The 23,486-nt window shown below is 37.9% G+C and overlaps 1 protein-coding gene across 1 annotated transcript in view; it reads right to left on the bottom strand.

Moving 5' to 3' along the window:
• The window catches only part of LOC124722172, an 830,020-nt gene that overhangs the window by 149,577 nt on the left and 656,957 nt on the right, over window positions 1-23,486 (bottom strand). The window contains exons 58-59 of the mRNA XM_047247373.1: window positions 2,320-2,430; window positions 2,046-2,220 (exon numbers count right to left, since the gene is read on the bottom strand). Of these exons, the coding sequence (XP_047103329.1) occupies window positions 2,046-2,220; window positions 2,320-2,430 (286 nt within the window). The remainder of the gene's footprint in view (window positions 1-2,045; window positions 2,221-2,319; window positions 2,431-23,486) is intronic.

Below are 23,486 nucleotides of genomic sequence, written 5' to 3' on the forward strand. Positions count from 1 at the left end.
TTTTTATCGTCCAGCGTGAACGGCTTCATGTTTATTGTTTTTTGTCTCTACTTTTTTTGCCCGCCATTTTCATTGTATTGTCTATGTCGCCTCTTTGTCATATGATTGTACCATTTAAGGCTGAAGAGCGGCGTACTATGCTGCTAACAGCCCGCCTGTATGAGGTGCTAAAATTACAATAAAGAAAAAAAAAGAAAAAGATAAAACATATGGACTGTAAAACAATGTTAATGCATTTTGTCAATCCATCATAGATGTAAGGAGGGTGCTGTAGATTGGTATGATGTACACTGAAGTCAGCTGTGTTGTAGCTGTAAACAGTGGACTCAGTGTGAACTCAGCCTCTGACATGAGTAGTCCAGATGGGAATATGTTCATAAACAAGTGGTATGGATTCTATGACTGACTTACATTTAAAGCTTATGCAACCAACTAACAGTTTAACAGTCAGCAGATGATGTTTGAAGTGATTGCTGTATCAATCAGAAATCTACAGATACCAATCTTTGAATGTTGGCCCCTACTTTGGCTGAAACCAAGGTTGGAATCTTTCTACACATCGGTCAGAGGACCTGAAGATGGCGTAATATATTACTGAAACTGGTAGCCCAATAAAATAACAGTTTGGAAATTAGAGGGCTTCAAGGTGTTTGATTTGACATTCATTACTGACAAGTGGACTGAGTTTTTCTATAAGGTTTTTTGTTCAACTTGGTAAATGCCCCAGACGGCAAAAAAGTATTCAACAACTGGTTTAAGAAAAGTTTTGTCAGTGCTGTCCTTTGAGTGTGAATTACACTTTGTTTGGATACTTTCTATTAATCTCAGAAGGGAATTTGCCATTCCCACAACTATATTTATGCATTAATTTCGTTTTGATTCATTCTGGTCAGTTATCCCTAGACATTATATGGTTGTGGCTAAGTCCTGTGAGTGATTTCAAATGTTTAATCCAATGATACCAGTTCTCTTCATCTATTAAGAAGAAATAAATGCTCTTCCCACATACAGTAACAAACTGGAAATGGTGATACCTTACCATGCAAAACTGTGCCATCTGTGAATAGCCTCAGATAGCTGCAAATATCTGCCAACTCATTAATAAAGAAAAATGATAGTCCCATCACACTTCCCTGATCTGTGCCCTATTTTATTTTCACTTCTGATGTTTTCACAGTAAAACTTGCCTACTGATATCTGTTTGACTGGAAGACTTCAATACATTTCTAGATTTATCCCATTATTTGGTAGACATAGAGTTTGTTTGCTGGATGACAGTATGGAACTGTATAAAAACCTCCAAGGAAAAAATCCTCTGCAGGACTCTAGTACATACAGTCTTCCTTGTTTCATGAATAAACTGTCAGGTTTTGGGGGAGGGTCTATCGTCTGCCCTGCATTCTACAGTGAGATGCACAGTATATATATGTAGGTGTAGTTATTATCATTATGAAAGTGTCAACAGGGGTTGGCTTCTGACACATCACCAGCCTCTACAAAATGGATTACTGCACAGTAACAAATTTTCTTTACACAGAGAGTGTTTCAGCAATGAAACTGCAAATTACTTGACTATAGACACTAACACACATATGTACAAAACATTATGAAAGACATCTACTGAAATGAAATTTGTAGCATGATGTGTACCAGCAGGAACAGCCCACAATTTAAAAAAAGAAGTCGCAATACACTAATTAATTTTGTGTGAAGCTTTTGGGAAAATCAGTGCAAACATTTTGCCCTTTTTTTAGCTCCATTAGACACACACACACACACACACACACAAACCACCATAAATTCACTAGACATTACTGAAAAGAGTGCAATAATTTGGAGCCATACGACACACCATTCATTACTGTTTTCTGCTTGCAAGTGAAAAATCATTATCTGAATGAAATTTAAGATTTGTGTGTCATGCACCACATTTACACATCAGTTATAGGTAAAGTACGCACTAAAAATTAAATGCAGTAACATTTACCAATTAAAGAAAGTAGGTTGTTATAGAAAAATTATAACATAGGGATAATCAACATTACCTAAAATTTCATTGCTTACTTCCAACGCAGCTGTCTCCACATAATGAGCAAATGTTACGAAACTAGGTTCAAATGTTCGGAGGAACTTATTCCAACATTCAAAAAGAAATACAGTGGTCTTATCCCACAAGTCTACAATATGCTTCCTGATTGCCACATTTAAATCTTTCATAAACTGCAAAGAAAGAAAATTATTAATGTTTTAATAACTCCAGAATATTTCCATTGCACACCAGGAATAAACTGTCTTACATATTAATAAAATATTGATTACCTTGTCATATTTCTCAGCAAAGTTTTCAAGCATTTCTGCAATTTGAGCTGTTGATTCTCCTTTCAGGAAAGAGTTTATAAAATCCATTATCTTCATATATGAATTTTTCATCTGCAAAATAAAACACTGCACTGTTCACAGATTCCACAGCAATGTTTTAGTTTTAGAACTTATATTCATTTCAAAATAGTTACAGCTCTGAATGTGGCCATTATACAAATTCACAGACCAGACCTGAGAGAATTCCAACCATTCTCAAGAATCATATCATATTAATTTCCTTTGTATTTTAATGATATGCCAAGTTATAGAACGATGACATATACACAACAGCAACATCTAGTATTGTTTCTTATACATGTTAATGACCATATGTCTAATATAAAACAAACAGAATAAGTTCTTTTTGTAGATACACTAGTATTTTAATCAATACAAAAACACATACAACAAAAGAAGAAGTGGTAAACAATATTCATGAAAGTATTATTGAGTAGTTTTCTGACAATAGTCTCACTCTCAGTTTTAAAAATACATAACATATTCACTTCTGCACTTCTATCTGTACCTAACCAATGATAAATGCAACACACAGTGAGGAAATAATAACTAGGTTGGAAGTTTCAAAGTTTTAAACTAGAAAAAACACATTTTTAATTTCTAAAACAACTCGTTTTATCCACATTTTCACTTAGAATCACTATAAATGTTGGGGAGAGATGAGTAACCATGTTAACATATTTTGTGTATTTTCATTCAATAATGTCATATGCAATAATACTCTGGGATAATTCATCTTTAAGAAAGGAAGCTTTCAATGCTGTAGGTAAAATGAATGGCACTCACACACTATCATCTTATAGAGATCAGTTTAAGGGGTTATGTGTTTTGACTACTGCTTCACAGTATGTGTGTTCCCTCATGAAGTTTGTATGGCACTGTTGGCCAGGAGGACCCTATTCAGGGAAGTTCGACTGCCAAGTGCAAGTCTTATTTCATTTGACGCCACGTGCCAGTGATGAGGATGAAATGATGATGAGGACAATACAACACCCAGGCCCCATGCGGAGAAAATCTCCAACCCAGCTGGGAATCAAACCCAGGCCTGCTTGCATGGGAGGAGAGTACTTTACCACCCAGCTAAGCAGACAGACAGTTTGTTGTAAATAACACAATACAGATCAAAAGGAACAACAACAACAACAATAATAATAATAATAAATTTTATTGTCTTTAGGCCATTACAGCAACTGGCAATGTCAAATGAAGATACAGTTTATAATACAGTGTGGTAAGGTATTGACTACTGAAATATTTTAGCTTATATTACAATAAATGTACAGTGGGTCATCTGTTGGATTACTGCATTTTACAGTTGAAGAATTCATTGATATCATAGAACAGGTGGGCAATAAACCATTCATGCAGTCTTCCTTTGAATGTATGTTCAGGATGATGCTGTATAGCATGTGGCAGCTTATTAAATAGTTTGTGCCCTGTGACTTCATAGCTATTTATTGATTTTGATAATCTGTGGTAAGGCATGTATATGTGTTTGATGCTTCTTGTGTTGTAACAATGTATATTTTCTCTATGATTAACGTCTTGTAGGTTCTTCTTCGTAAAGATTAAGACGTATATATAGAGGTTTATTACTGTCATAATTTTTTGTTTAGTAAATAAGGATTTGCAGTGAGCCTTATGTGAAGAATTTTTAATTATCCTAATGGCTTTCTTCTGCAATAATAGGATGTCATGTATATGACTACAGTTACCACACAAGATAATGCCATAGGATATTATACTTCGGAAAAATGCAAAATAAGATGATCTGATGTATGTTTCCGGTACACAATTTCTGAGTTGTCTTAATAAATAAATTACTCTAGATAGCTTACTACTAATATAGTTTGCATGCTGGCCCCAGGATAACTTTTCGTCTAAATAAACTCCTAGGAATTTACCAGAACTAGGGTCATCAGATAGTGGCTTGTCTCTTAGAGTGAAGATTATCTGCTGAGTTTTATTTTCATTTAGCAGGAAACAATTTGCTCTGAACCAATAGGTTGCGTGAGTGAGTGTATTTTCAGCACAGGTTTTAAGATCATTAAGATTGTTACTGCTATGAAGAAAAGTTGTATCATCTGCATACAATACAGTGGTGGATCTAATAAACAAGGGGAGGTCATTGATCATTAACAGAAACAGGAAGGGGCCCAATAAAATCCCTGAGGTACACGTACTTTAACATTTTCTATGTTTGACTTTTCCTTACAAACACAAACTCCTTGTTTACGGTTGTTGAGATAAGCTTTTAATAGTCTGAGACTTTGATACCGTAGAATTCTAGTTTCTCTAGTAGTGGCGTGTGCTCAAAAGAGTCGAAGGCCTTGCTTAGATCACAGAATGAGACCTGAGCAAAGCCTTTGTTCTCAAAAACTTTGAGGATGTAACTGATTACTGTGTTGATTGCATCAATGGTCGACATATTCTTCCTAAACCCGTATTGCGTAGCATTAATTATTCCTAGATTCTCAAAGTGAGATGATAATTGTTGGTACATGATGCATTCTATTACCTTGGAAAATGAGGGTACTATTGAAATAGGCCTGTAACTAGATGGTGAGTCTTTATCTCCCTTTTGGTATACTGGGACGATCCTAGACAGTTTTAACTCATCAGGAAAATATCCCTCAAGTAAGCACTTGTTTATGCAATGGGTTAAAGGGTACAGAATGCCATCACACACTTTTTAGCAGGTTGCATGATATGCCATATATATCTAAGCTATCAGATGATTTCAGTTGTTTTATGAGCCCTTGTACAAATATAGGCGATACTTCGGAGAAGGTTAGCATGCTTGTATTTAGTGACTGTCTACCCTAATTTTGGGAGAGTAGCTCTGATGGACTAATGTCTGGTTTGATAATTGTCTCTCCTATTTCTTTAACTGAATTAATAAAAAACTCATTGAGTGTTTGAGGTGGGATATTAATTTTGTCTTTTTTAGTATCTGTGGTAGCACTGTTAATTACTTTCCAAGCAGTTTTGCATTTATTTGTGGAATTATGTATGCTGTTGGTTTTTTTGGCTTGCAGGATGGCTTTTTTGTATTCATTCCTCCATTCCACATAGGCTGATTTGGCATAGTCAGTCTTCATACTATCGTATATGTTGTACAGCAACAAAACTTGTTTCTTTAGATCTGTCAGCTGTTTAGTGTACCATATATTTTGTCTGCTTTGAGATCTGGATTTGTGGCCGCTGTCCATTATTTTGATTTTCTTTATGGGAATACTATGGTAAATAGGGTCAAGAATGCATTAAAAAATCTATCAAATATTATTTTGGCTGGCAGGTCATTACTTGATGTGTAATGTCCATTGACACTACAATGGCCAAACCAGTCTCTGTCAGCAAGAGAATTATGAAATGAGAATACTAAAAGAAAAAGGACATCATTATTCCACATTAAGGTTGTCTTTAGTGCAAGAAAGTGTGAACATTACTGCCACAAAATTTTTTGATCACTGACCCAACAATATGAAAATTTTGGACCAACAAAGAAGTCAAATTCACAAATGAAGCAAAAAAGTTTATGCTGAATTTCTATTTATACAATACATAAAAGATGGTGGGCAGAAATTAGTAATTCACATGTGCATCTTTGTAAAAATGTAACATGATTCTCAAATGCCTCAGCCCACACCTTTGAAGTTAACTGTAATGAACTTTGCAAACCATATTAAAGAGGAAAAGTAATTGTGCATTATACACTCTACTATGAAAGTTTTTAAATAAGCTACTTCACCCCCCTCCCCTCTTATCACCCTCAAATCCTTTAATTCACTCATTGTGTTCCATAGATCCTATCTTGAAGGAGAGCATTCAGGGATGTGAAAATAATTAATGCATACATTAACATGACCACAAAAATATTTAGCACAGAATAAGAATTTTAGAGGCCTATTTACAATGAAAACTGCTGCTTGTCATGAAGCTAAGAGCAATTTAAAATCACTGAGGCAATGTAATCATATTATTACCACATGAATAATGACCACATGAATATTTCTCACAGAATATGAAATTCAGAGGCCCACTTACAATGAACATTGCTGCTTGTCATGAAGCTAAGAACAATTTACATTCACTGAATCTATGTAATTATATAATTTGTATAAATGGTAACTAATATGTTATGACTTTAATTTAAGTCAGAATTTGTAGGGAATTCGATTTTTTTAAATTATCAGCAAGAAGAGTCATTACGGAGATGCATTGGGAAAATTTTTAAAGGAGTCTTGGAAGATTTGCAGTTATCTACCTTACAAAGTTTTTGTACTGCTCACTTTTGCTGAATAAATACCTCATTTGGTTTGGCAAGAATGCCTCAGAAGAAAATTCCATAATGCAACAGGGAATAAAAGTATGTTAAGAAGCCAGCACTATTGTCTAACACGAGCAGAATATGAACTACTACTAAGAATGAAACAAGCTAGAATGAGCATGTATGTTATGTTATTCACATGTTGCCATTATTATAGCTCATTATTCAGTTGGACATCAACGACCTTCTGATATAATCTTTCATTTAATGTAAGACCATCAATGTGTGTTTTTCACACAGGCACTAGACGACTTCTTGTGAAATAAATATTTAAATTGTTTATTGTATTTTGAGTTATCATTAATGTTTAATTCAGATCCCTTACACTTTCATCACAAGCATCATAAATTCTGAACAATCTGTTAATGACAATGAAAGGGCCATTTATGTAGGCTTCAAGCAAGATTAAAACCCACATCGAACCTTGTGCTAACTGATGCATAAACACACACAAAAATGTACTCTGTACAATTTACTGTAACCTTTTTTTCCTGTGGTTGTATTTTTTACTTTTATCTTGAATACAACATACAAGGTGTACAACTTTGCTTCCACCATTTTTTCACCAACACTTGAGGCTTTAATGAAACAAATTGGTTACACATGTATCATTCAAAGTATTTTCCATCGCTGGCCCCTACTTTCTCCCATCTTTCGGGCAGTGTATAAATCCCGCGTCAGAAAAATTGTTCATCTTTTGAACTGATCCAAAACTCAATCCAAGAGATCCCATTTTAACATTTCCAAGTACGTTTCGACCTCTTTTGTAATGTGGAGGCGAGTGTTGTCGTGCTGCAAAAACATTTTATTGTGCCCTTCACTGTATTGTGGCCATTTGTCTTTTAATTCTCTGCTCAAATGCGTTAATTGCATTCGATAAAAAGCACCTGTGTTTGTTTCACTTGGTTTTAGCACCTCATAGTACATGACGCTGAGCTGGTCCCACCAAATGCAATGCGTGATGTTGGAGCCGTGAATATTCAGTTTTGCCGTTGATGTGGAAGCATGGCCGGGATATCTCGATGTTTTTTTTGCATTTAAGGTTATCATAATGAACCCCTTTTTCTTCCCCAGTCACAATGCAATGCAGAAGTCCCTTCCATTTTTGCCTCTGAAGCAACTGTTCACAAACACACAAACACCATTCAACGTCTCTTGGTTTCAGCTCACACAGGACACAAGTTCCTTCTTTCTTAATCATGCCCATAGCCTTGAGACATTTTGAAATAGCTTGCTGTGTCACTCCCACTACCCATGCCAATTCTTCTGGAGTTTGGCATGAGTCTTCACTCAGCAATGTCTCCAATACAGCATTTTTTAAAACATTCTCTCTTCCACCACTATGGTGGTCTATGATGTTAAAATCACCATTCTTGAAGCATTGAAACCACTCATGACACGTTCTTTCACTACTAGCGTCCTTACCATATGTACTTGAGAGCATTCAATGAGACTCAACCACTGTTTTCTTCATATTGAGATAAAACAATAACACCTCCTGCAGAAGACGAGAATTAGGCTCGTAAACTGACATTTTCAATCAAGTACAACTTTATGATGCAGACACAAACCGACTAATGTCTGAATGAGGTTAGGTTGGCCAAGGTCCAAGCTAACTGCCTGATGTCTATGATCTGTTTCTTTCAACCGCTACTTACCGTTGTCGCCACCTATCAGCAAACAGTGGAAGCAAAGTTGTACACCTTGTATAAAATTAAATGTACTAAGTTAACATACTTTTTATTCTAATTATTCTCTTTATTTTCTGATGGAGGAATCTCATTTACACAATTCAAGGAACTGCTTACTGATGTATGGATGACTTGTGCACTTGTCATATGACTGAATACGTGTCTTCCCTATTTCACTATCTGTACTTTTTTTATGTAGTTTTATGTTACATTCTTACTACAACTCACAAACTGCACATTGCTGCACTAGATATGAATGAGTTCATGGTGCTCTTAGGTTATCTGGAGTACCATTGTTGGTATTTTTTAAAGTGTTACACTCATGTAATTTTTATATAATTACACTTCATTCTTTCTTTACCAACTTAGGTCTGAAGGTTATCTGTCAGTCAGATTAAAAATGGTCATCAGTAATGATACAATAATGATCCAAATGGTATTTTCCATTCATAAAGCTTTAAAAAGTGTCTGTTTTTTTAAGAAAATATGAAGTCAGCAGTAATGGATTAACAGCAACTACCATGAATACCTGGAAAAGTGTATTAGTTTTTAAAGCACTACCTGTTCTGATACTTTTAGTATGTTCACATATAGCCTTCCTAGCAAAACAAATTTATTATAGTTATTTGTTAGTATAGCCAACAGATGCTTTTTTCTGACAGTTACTTTCTTCTTCTAACTTATTGATCTCTTTCATGTATAGGGCTGTCAATGACAAAGTGCAGAAAGGTGATCTCTAATTATGGACCATCTCCCTCTTTTTGACATTTTCAAACTTTTTTAAACGTAGCTTATAACAGAATATTGAACCACCTTTCTGACAACTGCTTCTTAATGATCAGCAGAACTCAGGCTGTTAGTATAGGTTGTTAGCTGTCCCTGCATAGTTCAGTTGTTGAGAGCATTGTCCATCAAAGACAAGGTTCAAGGTTGAATTTTGCTCTGACACAGAGTTATAGACTGTAAAGAAGTTTCAAAACAGTGTACCCTCGCTGTAGAGTAGAAGGTTTATTCTGGATAAAGCCCCATGAGCTGTGGCTAAACAATTTCTTCACAAGATCCTTTCTTTCAAAAATCGTAGTCACAAGGTATGCTGGAAAGCTTCTGTGTATTTTGGAAAACAGGAGTGTGGTACTGACAGAACTGAATCTGTGAGGATTGGTAATGAGTTGTGTCTGGATAGTTCATTCAGTAGTAGCATTCTCAGTGAGGACAAGGTTTCACATTTGTCTCTCAGTCCATCATACAGTTTTAATCTGTCAGAAAGTTTTAATACAAAACACACTCCACTGCCAACAGAAATATATATAACAGAACCAGTCTCTTAGCCATGTCTAGGTCATTTCTCTGTAATAGTCCTTCCAGGAGAGCTATTCCTGCAAAATACGCAGGATAGCTTCTGTGCAGTTTGGGAAGTATGGGTGAGGTACTGGCAGAATTGAAGCTGTGAGAACAGATTGTGAGTTATGCATAGATAGCTCAGTAGGAAAGAGCATTGCTCACAAAAGGTAAGATTCTGGTTTGAGTCACAGTCCATCACAACAAATAATAATTACTTTTACATGCCAGAAGCGCCATTGGATAAACACTAAATGTAACACCACATGCTAAATTCCTTGTTGGGCATAGGTGAATGCGAGGGCTGGAGGGTGGTGGCTACATTTTTTTATTAATTTCAGAATTTCACATATTTCTAGAAATGCTTATCTCTGATTCTACTCAGCTGCAGGTTAAACACTGCCAACTGCAAGGAGGGATGTTGTATCTCAAGTAAACACTACAGTGCTAGGTTATCAGGTTGTTCATAGGAAAACTACAACACTTTCTTGTCATTGTCATAGTTTACCCATTGTTTTGCAATCTTAGGGGTGTGAATCCTCACACGACATTACTGAAATAGAGTACCCAATCTTCTGTGTCTCACCTCTGTGTATAGCACTTCACAAGCAACAGAAAGGAACAGTTCAACATCTAGAGCACACTGGAATCACATTCGGAAGGACGACGATTCAATCCCGTGGCCAGCAATCATGATTTAGGTTTTCTGTGATTTCCTTAAATCACTTCAGGCAAATGCCAGGATGACTCCTTTGAAGGAGCACAGCCAGATTCCTTCCCCATCCTTCCCTAATCCTATGAGACTGATGACCTCGCTGTTCGGTCTTGTTCCGCAAATCGACCCAACTCAACATCTAGTTCAGCAGAAATATGACAGCAGTGTGCCTGCCTGACACCTGTCCCCAGTTACCAGATGATGAGTCCTGCTTGTTGCACATCTTAATTTCAACAATCGAATTACAATTGATCCATCAAGGCTTGCGAGACTTCATTCCATGTCACATGGTAGAGTGATTGTAGCAGACTATGAAGAAAACAAGCATGCCACACTGTAGGTGTATTCTGCTATACTTCACATATGGACCAAAATGCAGAAGAAATATCAATTTGTGCACTGGAAGGGAGGAAAAATGGTGAAATATCAGGGTTAAAAAGATGTTTGGCTCTTCTTAAATTATATAGGATGCAACCCAGTGTGACATACAGCTACAGATTTATGAGTTCTGGATTCTAGTTATAATGGTTACACACCTATGTGCAAAACAGGGGGAAACAAGGCCCATTTTGGTCCAGTCCTAGGCTGACTCAACTAATCAATTATTTTTAAAAAATGCCACTTCTGAAGTCTTGCCCCCTCTTGGACAAATTTCTGTGGACTCTCACTTTAACATCTATGTAAATAACAAACTGAGTAGCGCCAGTAGTTGGATAACAACAAATTCATTTGTCTCTTGCTATGATGATCTGCAGATGGTATACATAGTGTTGTTTGCATATTTTCACTAAGGACTGTTATAGAATAATAGATTGTGAATTTGGGTTATTAATAACAGTGCATTTAGCATGAACTGCAAATTTTAGAACCATACTACTAAGAGTAAAGCATTTTCCATGCAGACTATGTGTTCCTGTCTAGGATTCAGACAGAAGACAGAAGACTCTGATTGTTGTTGTTGTGGTCTTCAGTCCAGAGATTGGTTTGATGCAGCTCTCCATGCTACTCTATCCTGTGCAAGCTTCTTCATCTCCCAGTACTTACTGCAACCTACATCCTTCTGAATCTGCTTACTGTATTCAACTCTTGGTCTCCCTCTATGATTTTTACCCTCCACGCTGCCCTCCAATGCTAAATTTGTGATCCCTTGATGCCTCAAAATATGTCCTACCAACCAATCCCTTCTTCTAGTCAAGTTGTGCCACAAACTTCTCTTCTCCCCAGTCCTATTCTATACCTCCTCCTTAGTTATGTGATCTACCCATCTAATCTTCAGCATTCTTCTGTAGCACCACATTTCATGAGCTTCTATTCTCTTCTTGTCCAAACTATTTATCGTCCATGTTTCACTTCCATACATGGCTACACTCCATACAAATACTTTCAGAAATGACTTCCTGACACTTAAATCTATACTTGATGTTAACAAATTTCTCTTCTTCAGAAACGCTTTCCTTGCCATTGCCAGTCTACATTTTATATCCTCTCTACTTTGACCATCATCAGTTATTTTGCTCCCCAAATAGCAAAATTCCTTTACTACTTTAAGTGGCTCATTTCCTAATCTAATTCCCTCAGCATCAACTGACTTAATATACGACTACATTCCATTCTACTTGTTTTGCTTTTGTTGATGTTCATCTTATACACTCCTATCAAGACACTATCCATTCCATTCAACTGCTCTTCCAAGTCCTTTGCTGTCTCTCACAGAATTACAATGTCATCAGCGAACCTCGAAGTTTTTATTTCTTCTCCATGGATTTTAATACCTACTCCAAATTTTTCTTTTGTTTCCTTCACTGCTTGCCCAATATAGAGATTGAATAACATCGGGGAGAGGCTACAAACCCTGTCTCACTCCCTTCCCAACAACTGCTTCCCTTTCATGTCCCTCGACTCTTATAACTGCCGTCTGGTTTTTGTAATAATTGTAAATAGCATTTCGCTCCCTTATTTGACCCCTGCCACCTTCAGAATTTGAAAGAGAGTATTCCAGTCAACATTGTTAAAAGCTTTCTCTAAGTCTACAAATGCTAGGAATGTAGGTTTGCCTTTCCTTAATCTTCCTTCTAAGGTGAGTCGTAAGGTCCGTATTGCCTCGTGGGTTCCAATATTTCTATGGAATCCAAACTGATCTTCCCTGAGGTCTGCTTCTACCAGTTTTTCCATTCGTCTGTAAAGAAATTGCGTTAGTATTTTGCAGCCGTGACCTATTAAACTGATAGTTTGGTAATTTTCACATCTGTCAACACCTGCTTTCTTTGGGATTGGAATTATTATATTCTTCTTGAAGTCTGAGGGTATTTCGCCTGTTTCATACATCTTGCTCACCAGATGGTAGAGTTTTGTCAGGACTGGCTCTCCCAATGCTGTCAGTACTTCTAATAGAATGTTGTCTACTCCCAGGGCCTTGTTTTGAGTCAGATGTTTTAGTGCTCTGTCATTCTCTTCAAGCAGTACCGTATCTCCCATTTCGTCTTCATCTACATCCTCTTCCATTTCCATAATATTGTCCTCAAGTACATCTGCCTTGTATAGACCCTCTATATTCTCCTTCCAACTTTCTGCTTTCCTTTCTTTGCTAAGAATTGGGTTTCCATCTGAGCTCTTGATATTCATACAAGTGGTTCTCTTTTCTCCAGAGGTCTCTTTAATTTTCCTGTAGGCAGTATCTATCTAACCCCTAGTGAGATAAGCCTCTACATCCTTACATTTGTCTTCTAGCCATCCCAGCTTAGCCATTTTGCACTTCCTGTCGATCTCATTTTTGAGACGTTTGTATTCATTTTTGGCTGCTTCATTTATTGCATTTTTATATTTTCTCCTTTCATCAATTAAATCCAAAATTTCTTCTGTTACCCAAGGATTTCTACTATCCCTTGTCTTTTTACCTACTTGATCCTCTGCTGCCTTCACTACTTCATCCCTCAGAGCTACCCATTCTTCTTCTACTGTATTTCTTTCCCCCATTCCTGTCAATTTTTCCCTTATACTCTCCCTGAAACTCTGTACAACCTCTGGTTTAGTCAGTTTATCCAGGTCCCATCTCCTTAAATTCCCACCTGTTTGCAGTTTCTTCAGTTTTAGTCTACAGTTCATAACTAATAGATTGTGGTCAAAGTCCACATCTGCCCCTGGAAATGTCTTACAATTTAAAACCTGGTTCCTAAATCTCTGTCTTACCATTATATAATCTATCTGAAACCTTCTAGTATCTCCAGGGTTCTTCCATGTATACAACCTTCTTTTATGATTCTTGAACCAAGTGTTTGCTATGATTAAGTTGTGCTCTGTGCAAAATTCTACCAGGCTGCTTCCTCTTTCATTTCTTACCCTCAATCCATGTTCACCTACTACATTTCCTTCTCTCCCTTTTCCTAATATCAAATTCCAGTCACCCATGACTATTAAATTTTTGTCTCCCTTCACTATCTGAGTAATTTCTTTTATCTCAGCAAAACCTTGTACTACTGTAGTAGGCATGGGCTTCGTGTCTATCTTGGCCACAATAATGCGATCACTATGCTGTTTGTAGTAGCTTACCCACACTGCTATTTTTTTCTTCATTATTAAACCTACTCCTGCAGTACCCCTATTTGATTTTCTATTTATAACCCTGTATTTACCTGACCAAAAGTCTTGTTCCTCTTGCCACCTAACTTCACTAATTCCCACCATATCTAATTTTAACCTTTCCATTTCCCTTTTTAAATTTTCTAACCTACCTGTCCCATTAAGGGATCTGACATTCCATGCTCCGATCTGTAGAACACCTGTTTTCTTTCTCCTGATAACAACGTCCTCTTGCGTAGTCCCTGCCCGGAGATCCAAATGGGGGACTATTTTAACTCCAGAATATTTTACCCAAGAGGACTCCATCATCATTTAACAATACAGTAAAGCTGCATGCCCTTGGGAAAAATTACAGCTGTAATTTCCCCTTGCTTTCAGCTGTTTGCAGTACCTGCACAGCGAGGCTGTTTTGGTTAGTGTTACAAGGCCAGATCAGTCAATCATCCAGACTGTTGCCCCTGCAACTACTGAAAAGGCTGCTGCTCCTCTTCATGAACCACACGTTTGTCTGGCCTCTCAACAGATACCCCTCCATTGTGGTTACACCTACGGTATGGCCGTCTGTATCTCTGAGGCATGCAAGCCTCCCCACCAACAACAAGGTCCATGGTTCATGGGGGAGGATACTCTGATACAAAAGTTTTTAATAGGTTGCCAACAGACATGGGCATGAAATCAAAATTCACATTCATTAAAAAATAGAAAGGTCTAACATTATTTACTCCACTGGCAGAGTGAAGCCTCAGGAAAGAACAGTGACAATGTGTTCATAGGTTGTCAACCACAAAGAGCCTGTGCCAGGTTAACACCATACAGATTTGAGGCAGCATGGCAAGGGTTGAAAATGAGTGTAACGCCAACATCTGCTGATATGGTTTCTGAATAGTAATTTCTTGTGTGAATGCATGAAGAGGTTGTTATATGTTGCTGTTATTTGGTGGGTGAAATGGAGGTGACTGCTGACGCTCAGTGCCATCTCACTAATATAAAGATTAAATTTTGTTTGCTTCAAATTGAGGACCATTTCTAGTAATCACTATACAAGAAAGTTATTTTATGGCAAAGATTCAGGACAGAACTGTGACTGCAATCTCGGCTGTGGTGATGCTATTCATAGTGACTAAGTACAGAATTTTTATAGAATGTTAATCATGATGAGAGAAATTTTGTTCAACAAAGTGTCCACATAGCCCATGTGCCAATCTTACATAGGTGAGTGTGTAGGCCACATCTTGAAAATTCTGCATGATACAATTTAATTTTTAACACACAGTGTACACTCACAAATAAGCCATACAATGTCAGCCAGACATATTTGGTTGGTAAGAAGAAGAAGATCTGAACAATTTAACAATAAAACATGTAATTACTCATAAAATACACAAAGAATAGAGAAGTGCAAAATCTTAGTAGGCCATGCTAAACATTGTCTACCACTGGGCCGCTAACAATAGCTTGTGCTAGAGCAGTGGCCACAAATACTTAAATCAGTAAGCATTTGAGATCAAACAATTTATTGGTAATCCAAGATGTTATTGTGTTACACTGGGAGCCTAGTTAGGGCATCTACAGTCATATATTTGTCTACTGGTTTATAATGAATCTGATAATGGTAAAGCTCTTCAGAGTATTTATCGCCAGGATGGTAACATTTGTACTTTTCTCTGAGAGATTTTGTCATAAGTGTCAAATATGACAAGCACTGATTTGTGTTTGGTCATATTATAAAATCTTCCCCAATATAAGTATATACTGAAGTTCTTCATACAACACACTGTCACAGGAGCTTCAGTCATGTGTTGGGCATGCTTTAGCGTTTTCTACTGACATCTTCATTGAAAATCATAGTTCTGATTGAGTGTCTGCAGTGACTTATAACTGTTTGGCAAGGATACAAGTCATGAGGCAAGTTGCTCAGTTTAGAATCTGTATGCAGTATCAAAAACAGATGACCATCAAAAGCGAATGCCTTACGATTGGAGACACTTTGATCAAAACACAATTTGAATGGCATTTGTTATAAACTTAGCATCTTAATAGTCTTTCCTAAGAAGGTCTTTTTTTAGGAATAGGTAGGACTTCATAACATATCAGTGTTGCATTAAAGGTGACCTTCTACCAGTGCTTAGGATATGGCCCACATAGTCTATCTGTTCTTTTGAAACATTTTTATCTGTTGGATCTGCCTTTCAAACCAGTATTCTGTAGCTTTGCAAAAACCATGCACAAGTTCTTTATGTGCTGGTCTGTGTCGCAGATGACAATATCATCCAAATAATTGGTACATTTAAGCATATGCAGGGTTTACTGTTTTCAGAAATGTTTAAATATACACATATGCTATAAATGCCACATGGAAACATTTGCATTTATGCATTCCAAAGAAATTACAGATGACTGTAATCTCCTGTGATTACTTGCTAAGTAAAAGTTGCAGGTACACATCTGTGAGGTCAATTTCTGCAAAAAGCCTGCAATATCAGTGATATCAACCAATACAAGGTGACCTGACAGCTGGCTTGCCCTCAGTTTTTCCTTTGATGGCTGCTATAATCCAACTCTGCCTCCACAAAGTGAATTACTACCACTGCTGCTATTTGCATGGACTGGATGGGACTTGTGTATTCGGATGGTGGCTGCCACATTTTCCAAATCACTCCATGGTTAGTGATGGGTCTGTAACCTGCAGTCCATGAGGTGGTAAAACCATAGCTGTTGCTCAGTAACATAACTTCATGTGTTCAATAATCCTCATTAATGTAATTCAGCCAGTTCTGATTTAAGCTAGTCTTTATTTATTAATGGTATTAGCCTTTGCAAGGAGACAATGGATGAGCATCTGGTTTAAATGCATAATGAACTTGTAAGTTCTGTAGCATCACTACCTAGTATTGGGCGAAACTTGTAAAAATTTGTAAGAAACTGCTGTGGAACATTGGGTTAACTACCACTGGCCAGTAAGCACAGTGCAGCAGCATGTAGGTTATACCAAGATGTGTACAAAAGGAATGCAAGATGAACTAGCCATGCTCTGTGAAACCTGCACCATACAGTAAGAATAGCCAGAGTGGGCAGAATGTTGTCATCACATCAGGGCAAGGACCATGTTATGAGCTATGTGACCAAGGGCTTGGCATTACTGCAACAAATGCACCCCATAGCATTATAAATAACTGTAAATTTTGAGACAGATTCATTTTGAGATCAGTAGTACTACCATGACACCAGGGCAATGCTAGATGATGTGACGGCTGGGCGCTACCAGTTGCTGACAGAGTTTCAAGAAGGAATAAGGGGTGGAGAAGCCAGCTCTTGCATTAAGTTCACCCTGTAAGACTTGGTGCATCAGTGCAACAGACCTGCCCTCTATGCCTGCCACTGTCGCACTCTTGCCTGGAAGCAGCGCATTGTGTCTTGTGAATGGCAGTCTTCCCTTGTCACCATAGAAAACACAAGCTGTGCCTGGGTCTCCTGGGCCTGGGCATTCAACAACAGAAGACATACACTGCAAGAAGAAGAAGCACACCATTGATGTTAGGGCCTTTGCCTACTGATGGACATCCAGCTTGCTTTTGGGCTTGACATCAGCATCATAGGATGAAGAAGCAAGTACCATCCCAATGGGGAAAGTTGTCTGCTGAATATTGCAAGCTTGCTGGACTGGAATGGCATATGTCTGCCTCATACTGATAATGGAGAAATGTGCAACTGAAAAGTAATAAAGTGTTTTCCTTGACCACCAGTCTATCACTGGGCCCCACTAGCCTGCCTCTCAGTCCCACCCATGGCCAGCCAGGCCACCTCAAGAGTGATCCAACACCTTATGGGTGGTACCAGAGGCTGCTACACTATGTGTCAGAAGTGCTGGCGATGCCACCTGTTGACAGTGGAGGTTGTGCCATCCCACACAGTGTGACATTTGAGCTGCAGCCTTCAGTGTGTGGTGAATGAAACAGTTGCTCTTAGTTAGTAGTAGATGTGGGGTCACAAATTAAAGTTCATCATAACTGCAAAGTTACTTTTGTGAGACCAAAAGTACTGATGGGGGTCTCCAAATTTAGGGGTAAATGTAAGAATCATTGGTTGGAACCCACATGATATGCACAGTGTAATTCACTAGGGCATTCTAATCCTCAAGCTGAATCTGTGGCAGTTGTCTGATTTGTGTGTCTTGTTGTATAGTCAAATAATGGTGGAACCTAAGATAATTGAGGAAGCCCAGGTGGCTCACAATTAGGTTTATGGAACAAGTATGATAGTATTGTTGACTAAGGATTCTTCTGTTGTTGTTACTGTTGGGTTTTGTAAAATATGAGTAAGAGTAATGCAGTGGCAGAATCAAAGACACAAGATGTCACTGGCCCGAAAAGCAGTACAATCATTAGATAATGAAGAGGGGTGATTAAGAGCAGAAAACACATTTGCAAATAATGAGTTAACCGTAAGGAAGGAGGCATTGGAATTATTAAAATCATAGAGTCTAAGAATAGATATAGTTGTTGCAAAGCTTGTTACTCATTTTTCTGGTAGATCATCTGAGGTTGTATTATCATTTGTGGAAGATCTCTTGTCATTTGCTGAAATAGAGGGTTGGTTGAACACACAGTTGTTGTAAATAGCAAGATTGCCCCTTTGAGGAGAAGTGTAGTCCTTTTTATGATGCATGGGGTCACTAAAAAAGGCAGAGAATTCTGGCAGCTAAAACAAGAATTGTTGCCAAGATATAAGAAGCAGATTAGTGCAAGGTTTTCCCACAAGCAATTGCTAAGACATCTAAAGAAGGCATAGGGGATTTTTCAGAGGGGATTAGGATGTAAGAATTATGGCAGCATGATGAGGCAACCAAGGTATTGTGTGTAGAGTATTATGGGAATAACAATAGGCGTGATCTGGTTGGTACTAACCATATATTAAACTCAAAAGGCAACCTCAGAATCACCAAAATGTGTTCCCAGTAAAAATGAATGCAGGAAATACGAATGCTGAGGTAGAATGCACCATACATGGTATACTTGGTGTACAAAGGTATAAGGTTCCATTAGACACAGGGGTGCATACGTCAGTGGCCTTGAGAGATTTAGTAGGCGGGAGACAATGGGACACTTACTGGGGCCCATGTATGGGGTGGGGACAGTAATATATAGTCACTGGGGTCAGTAATGGTGAGTTTTGGATTAGAGGCAACCAGATTTAGGCTGTGTGTTGCAGTAGTGTCTTGTGTAAGCGAGGGCTAAAGCGTGGTCCAAAGGCTAGACTTTGTCCATCAGCATCATGCCATAACTGGCCTTCAACACCATATGATGTAACTTACTGGGAAAATATTCTCAGTAGAGGAAGCTGTTGTCAATGTTGATCAATAATGAGGAGTGTTGGTTGTAGTAGGTAATCCTGTTAACCATGGTTATTGCCATTAGTGCTTAATTTGCATGACTGTAAGTTGAGTGACACTAGGAAGTCACTGTAAATGGATACGGAGCCTGACTTACAGTTGGTACTTTATGTATAGTGGAACTTCTGGTGGATAGTGACTTATTGGATACACCAAGACAAAGTAGTGTACACTCACGGGAGAACGACAAAGGCAAGGTAGTACACATCAATCTGGATAATTTTGGCAATGAGGAGGTTAAGTTGTTGAAAGGAACATTAGTGGCAATGTTAGAAATTCTGGAAGAGGAAGATTGCTGTACAAAAGGTGTACAGTATGAACAAGGACAGGGTGTCACGAAGAACACACTGCATGGAAGGTTAAGGATTTGAGGGGAACAAAGAGATCACAAATGAAGAACTGTTGTTAGAGTTCCAAGATTTGTTCTTTCCATGAAGGCGCTTGCCTGCAACAAGTGATGCAACACAGGATTCCTAGGGGAATGAAGTGCTGGTGTACTGGAAGATGTACAGAATAGCATGATCCCTGCAGTCAATTTTAGGAGAATTTATCACTCAGCAGTTAGCTGACTGTAGTAGTAGCCCAGTGAGGGCAGGAATTATAATTGTACCTGAAAAGTGTATGGATGGTTCAAGGAATTATTGATTCTGCTGTGATTACCACCATTTGAACTATAAGATGACTGCAGATGCTGACCCATTTGCAAACATCATGGAAACAATTGATAAACTTGGACAGTGTCGGTATTTCTTGATGATGGATTTGCGGAGAGGGTACCATCAGTTGGAGGTGATTCCAGAAGACAGACCAAAGACTGCATTTTCATTACCTTGGGGAAATTATCAGTATAGAAGAATGCTGTTTGGTTTGAAAATTCATCAGCATTGGTTAGATGGTGTGTTGAAGGAGTTAAATCCTTGTCAATGTTTAGTGAATTTCGATAACTTATTTCTCAGAGAGCTGCAAGAACATAGGCAGTGACTGAGAGAAAAACAGGAGGCTACAGTCTGCACATTTAATTTGGATATGTAATTAGTACAGGTGGTGTGAGTACTGATCCAAGATTGATACAGGTAGTACAAGATTTTCTAGTACCAGGGTCTATTCTGGGTGTCACAAATTATTATAGGAAATTTGTGAAAGGGTCTACAGGTATAGTGTGACTGCTTATGCAACAGTTAAGAAAGGGTATCAGAATTCTGTGGTCTGAAGAGTATCAGAAAGCATTTGATGGATTAATGGAAGTATTGACATTGAGTCCAATGTTGGCATTCCTGAATTTTGAGAAGAAATTTATATTATTCTGCGATAGGTTGACCCATGCTCTTGGGCAAATTTTGAGTCAGGAGTTCAATGGAGAAGAACATTTTATTGCTTTTGCATTGAGATGACTGAATAGACCTGAAAGAAATTATTCTACTACAGAGAAAGAGATGCTTAGCTGTACTTCCAGTTATATCTTTACATGAGAAAGTTGTAAAAAAGTGATGGATCATGCTGCTTTGAAGTGGTTACTTAGTTTGAAGGATACTTCCAGTAGACTGGTGAGATGAGAACCAAAACTCAGTGAATTTGGATATGAATAAATCCACAAACTGGGGAAAAAATACTGGAATGTGGACACACTATGAAGGAAGATAGGGTGCACCAGCACTAGGTTGAGACCTCGCTGAGTGGCAAGCAGTGCAGAGTGCTGAAAGAGAATGTAAGCAGTTCAGTAAGCAGCAGCATTTCAGCATGTGTGATGGATTGTTATGTAAGGAGACAACACTGGGACCACCAGTGGCAGCATCAGTGAAGCTGAGGGGTAATGTGCTAAGAGAGATGCATGATCACATTTTGTTTGACCATGGAGGGTGCAGAGCAACAAATTGGCTGGTAACAGAGAAGTTCTGGTGGGAAAGAAGAAAAGGTGATGTGAATCAGTATATCGAGCATTGTGTGAACTGATCTCAACATGCAGATATGAATGGAAAATGAGTACCGTGGCAGAGATTGCTGCAAGTAATGAAACCATTTAAGTTTATTGGGGTGGATGTGTTAGGGCCATTTAACTGAACACCAGCAAGAAATCATTTTGTGTTCACCATTACAGACCATTTCTCTCATTATATCAAAATGGTGCCAATGCTGAACCATCAGGCAGTCACAGTCAAGGGAGCCAGCCACCCACTGACCATCGCTGGCTTGCCATGCCAGAGTGGAGTATGTCTGCCTCAGACTGATGTTGGAGGAATGTGTAACTGAAAAGTAATAAAGTGTTTTTCTTGACCATCAATATATGACTGGACACACCGGCCCACCACTCAGCTTCACCCTCAGCTAGCTGGGTCACCTCAGAATTATCACACCCATTCCAGTTGCTACCAGAGGATGCCATGCTATAGTTTGTCTCACAGTTAAGTCGGCAGAAAATGCTGTAGAAGATTTCCTGTACAATTATTCACTAAATATGATCGGCAATGAAAATGACATTAAAATAAGATAACTCTAAATTTTAAAAGCAAAGGCAGTGACTGTAACTAGTCACAATTAACATTTTGCTTAACATCTTGCAACCTAATCTATTCAGGTGGAAACCATTTTTCCATGAACATTTGCCACCAAAAAACTTCTTAGGATCTCTTGAATACAGTTCCTAGTTAGTCATATTGCTCTCTAATATTACAATTTATTATTGCTCTATATTTTTTGCCTAAACTGAAGTTGTCATCCATCCAGAGACTGGTTTGTGCACCACAGTGCTTTACTAGGAATGGTGCTGTTGTAGATGGTATGCTGTTGTCTTTCTCCAACCATCAAACAGACTTTCACAGTTAGTTATTGGAGGACCTGCAGTTTACACCAGAGTCTGGACCATGATGCAAGACAACATTTTTCACATCAACAACATTGCCAGAGGTGAAAGAAACGGTAAGTGACAGACAAAAATCCTAAGACAACCTAGGATTGAACCAAAGAACTTTTGATCCACAGGCGGGCACTTCACCTATTGAGCCACCAACAAGCCATAGTTCCTCATCTACAGTATATTATGTCACTAATTAAAGTTCTAACAGTCATGTAAAAGTTTCAGACCATTTGAAATATGTTCATTGTTTTACTGACAATATCTTCCTCAAATAATTGGCTCCCACATGTATGGAAACACCTGTAAATTTCCTGCAAGATCCATCTGAAGATCCTTATTTGAAGTTAATATGTTTAAATGCTTACTAAATTCATGAAATCCATTTTCTGAACAGTCATCAGTATTTGAGTTAGACACATCAATATTTTTTAGTAAGGAGATGCCTATAATGGGAGATTCAAGTTTCACTACTGTTTCACCTATTTCTGTTTCTATTGCACATGACACTTATCTTTTATATTGTTTCCTGATTTAGGTTTTACAATTAATTTTACATATGCATCTGATACATACATGTTTGTTGAAACCTGAAACCTGGGTTTTGTAACTTCACAAGTCTCTGCAGTTAAGTTTATCTGCTTCACTGCATGTGCTTGTGACTTCTCTGTACCAGAGAAGTCTGCCTCAGTTCTGTCTTTTAATTCTTATTGAATTTGAAGTGTATCAGTTTCATACATTCTAATAACAGTAGGCAATCAGAATTTAAAGCAATCATACATGGTGCTGCACAAGGTTCTGTCTTGTGGCCTCTATTATTTCTGATATACATAAATGATCTTCCACTTGCCATTTCAGAAGATGCAAATTTTGCCCTTTTCAAAGGTGCTACAAGCATAGGAATAGAACATAGTACCACTCTCAGTACTTGTTTCTCTAATAATGGGTTACAAGAATTAGAAAGTGCCAAGTTTTTGGGACTACAGAAAGTTCACAGTTTTAATTGGAAAACCTGCTGCATACAATTTATCAAGCATCTTTGAGCAGTTAAGTTTGCTGTGTGTATAATGACTGTTGTATGTTATTTAAAAATGATGAAACTAGTTTATTGTGTGTATTTCCATCATTAATGAGTTAAGAAATCTTTTTTGGAGACACTCAACTTATAGTGATATTATCTTCTTTATAAGGAAGTCTGTTATAATAAGTATATCTGGTGT

Source organism: Schistocerca piceifrons, chromosome X (assembly GCF_021461385.2).
Source record: "Schistocerca piceifrons isolate TAMUIC-IGC-003096 chromosome X, iqSchPice1.1, whole genome shotgun sequence".
Classification (NCBI taxonomy): Eukaryota; Metazoa; Arthropoda; class Insecta; order Orthoptera; family Acrididae; genus Schistocerca; species Schistocerca piceifrons.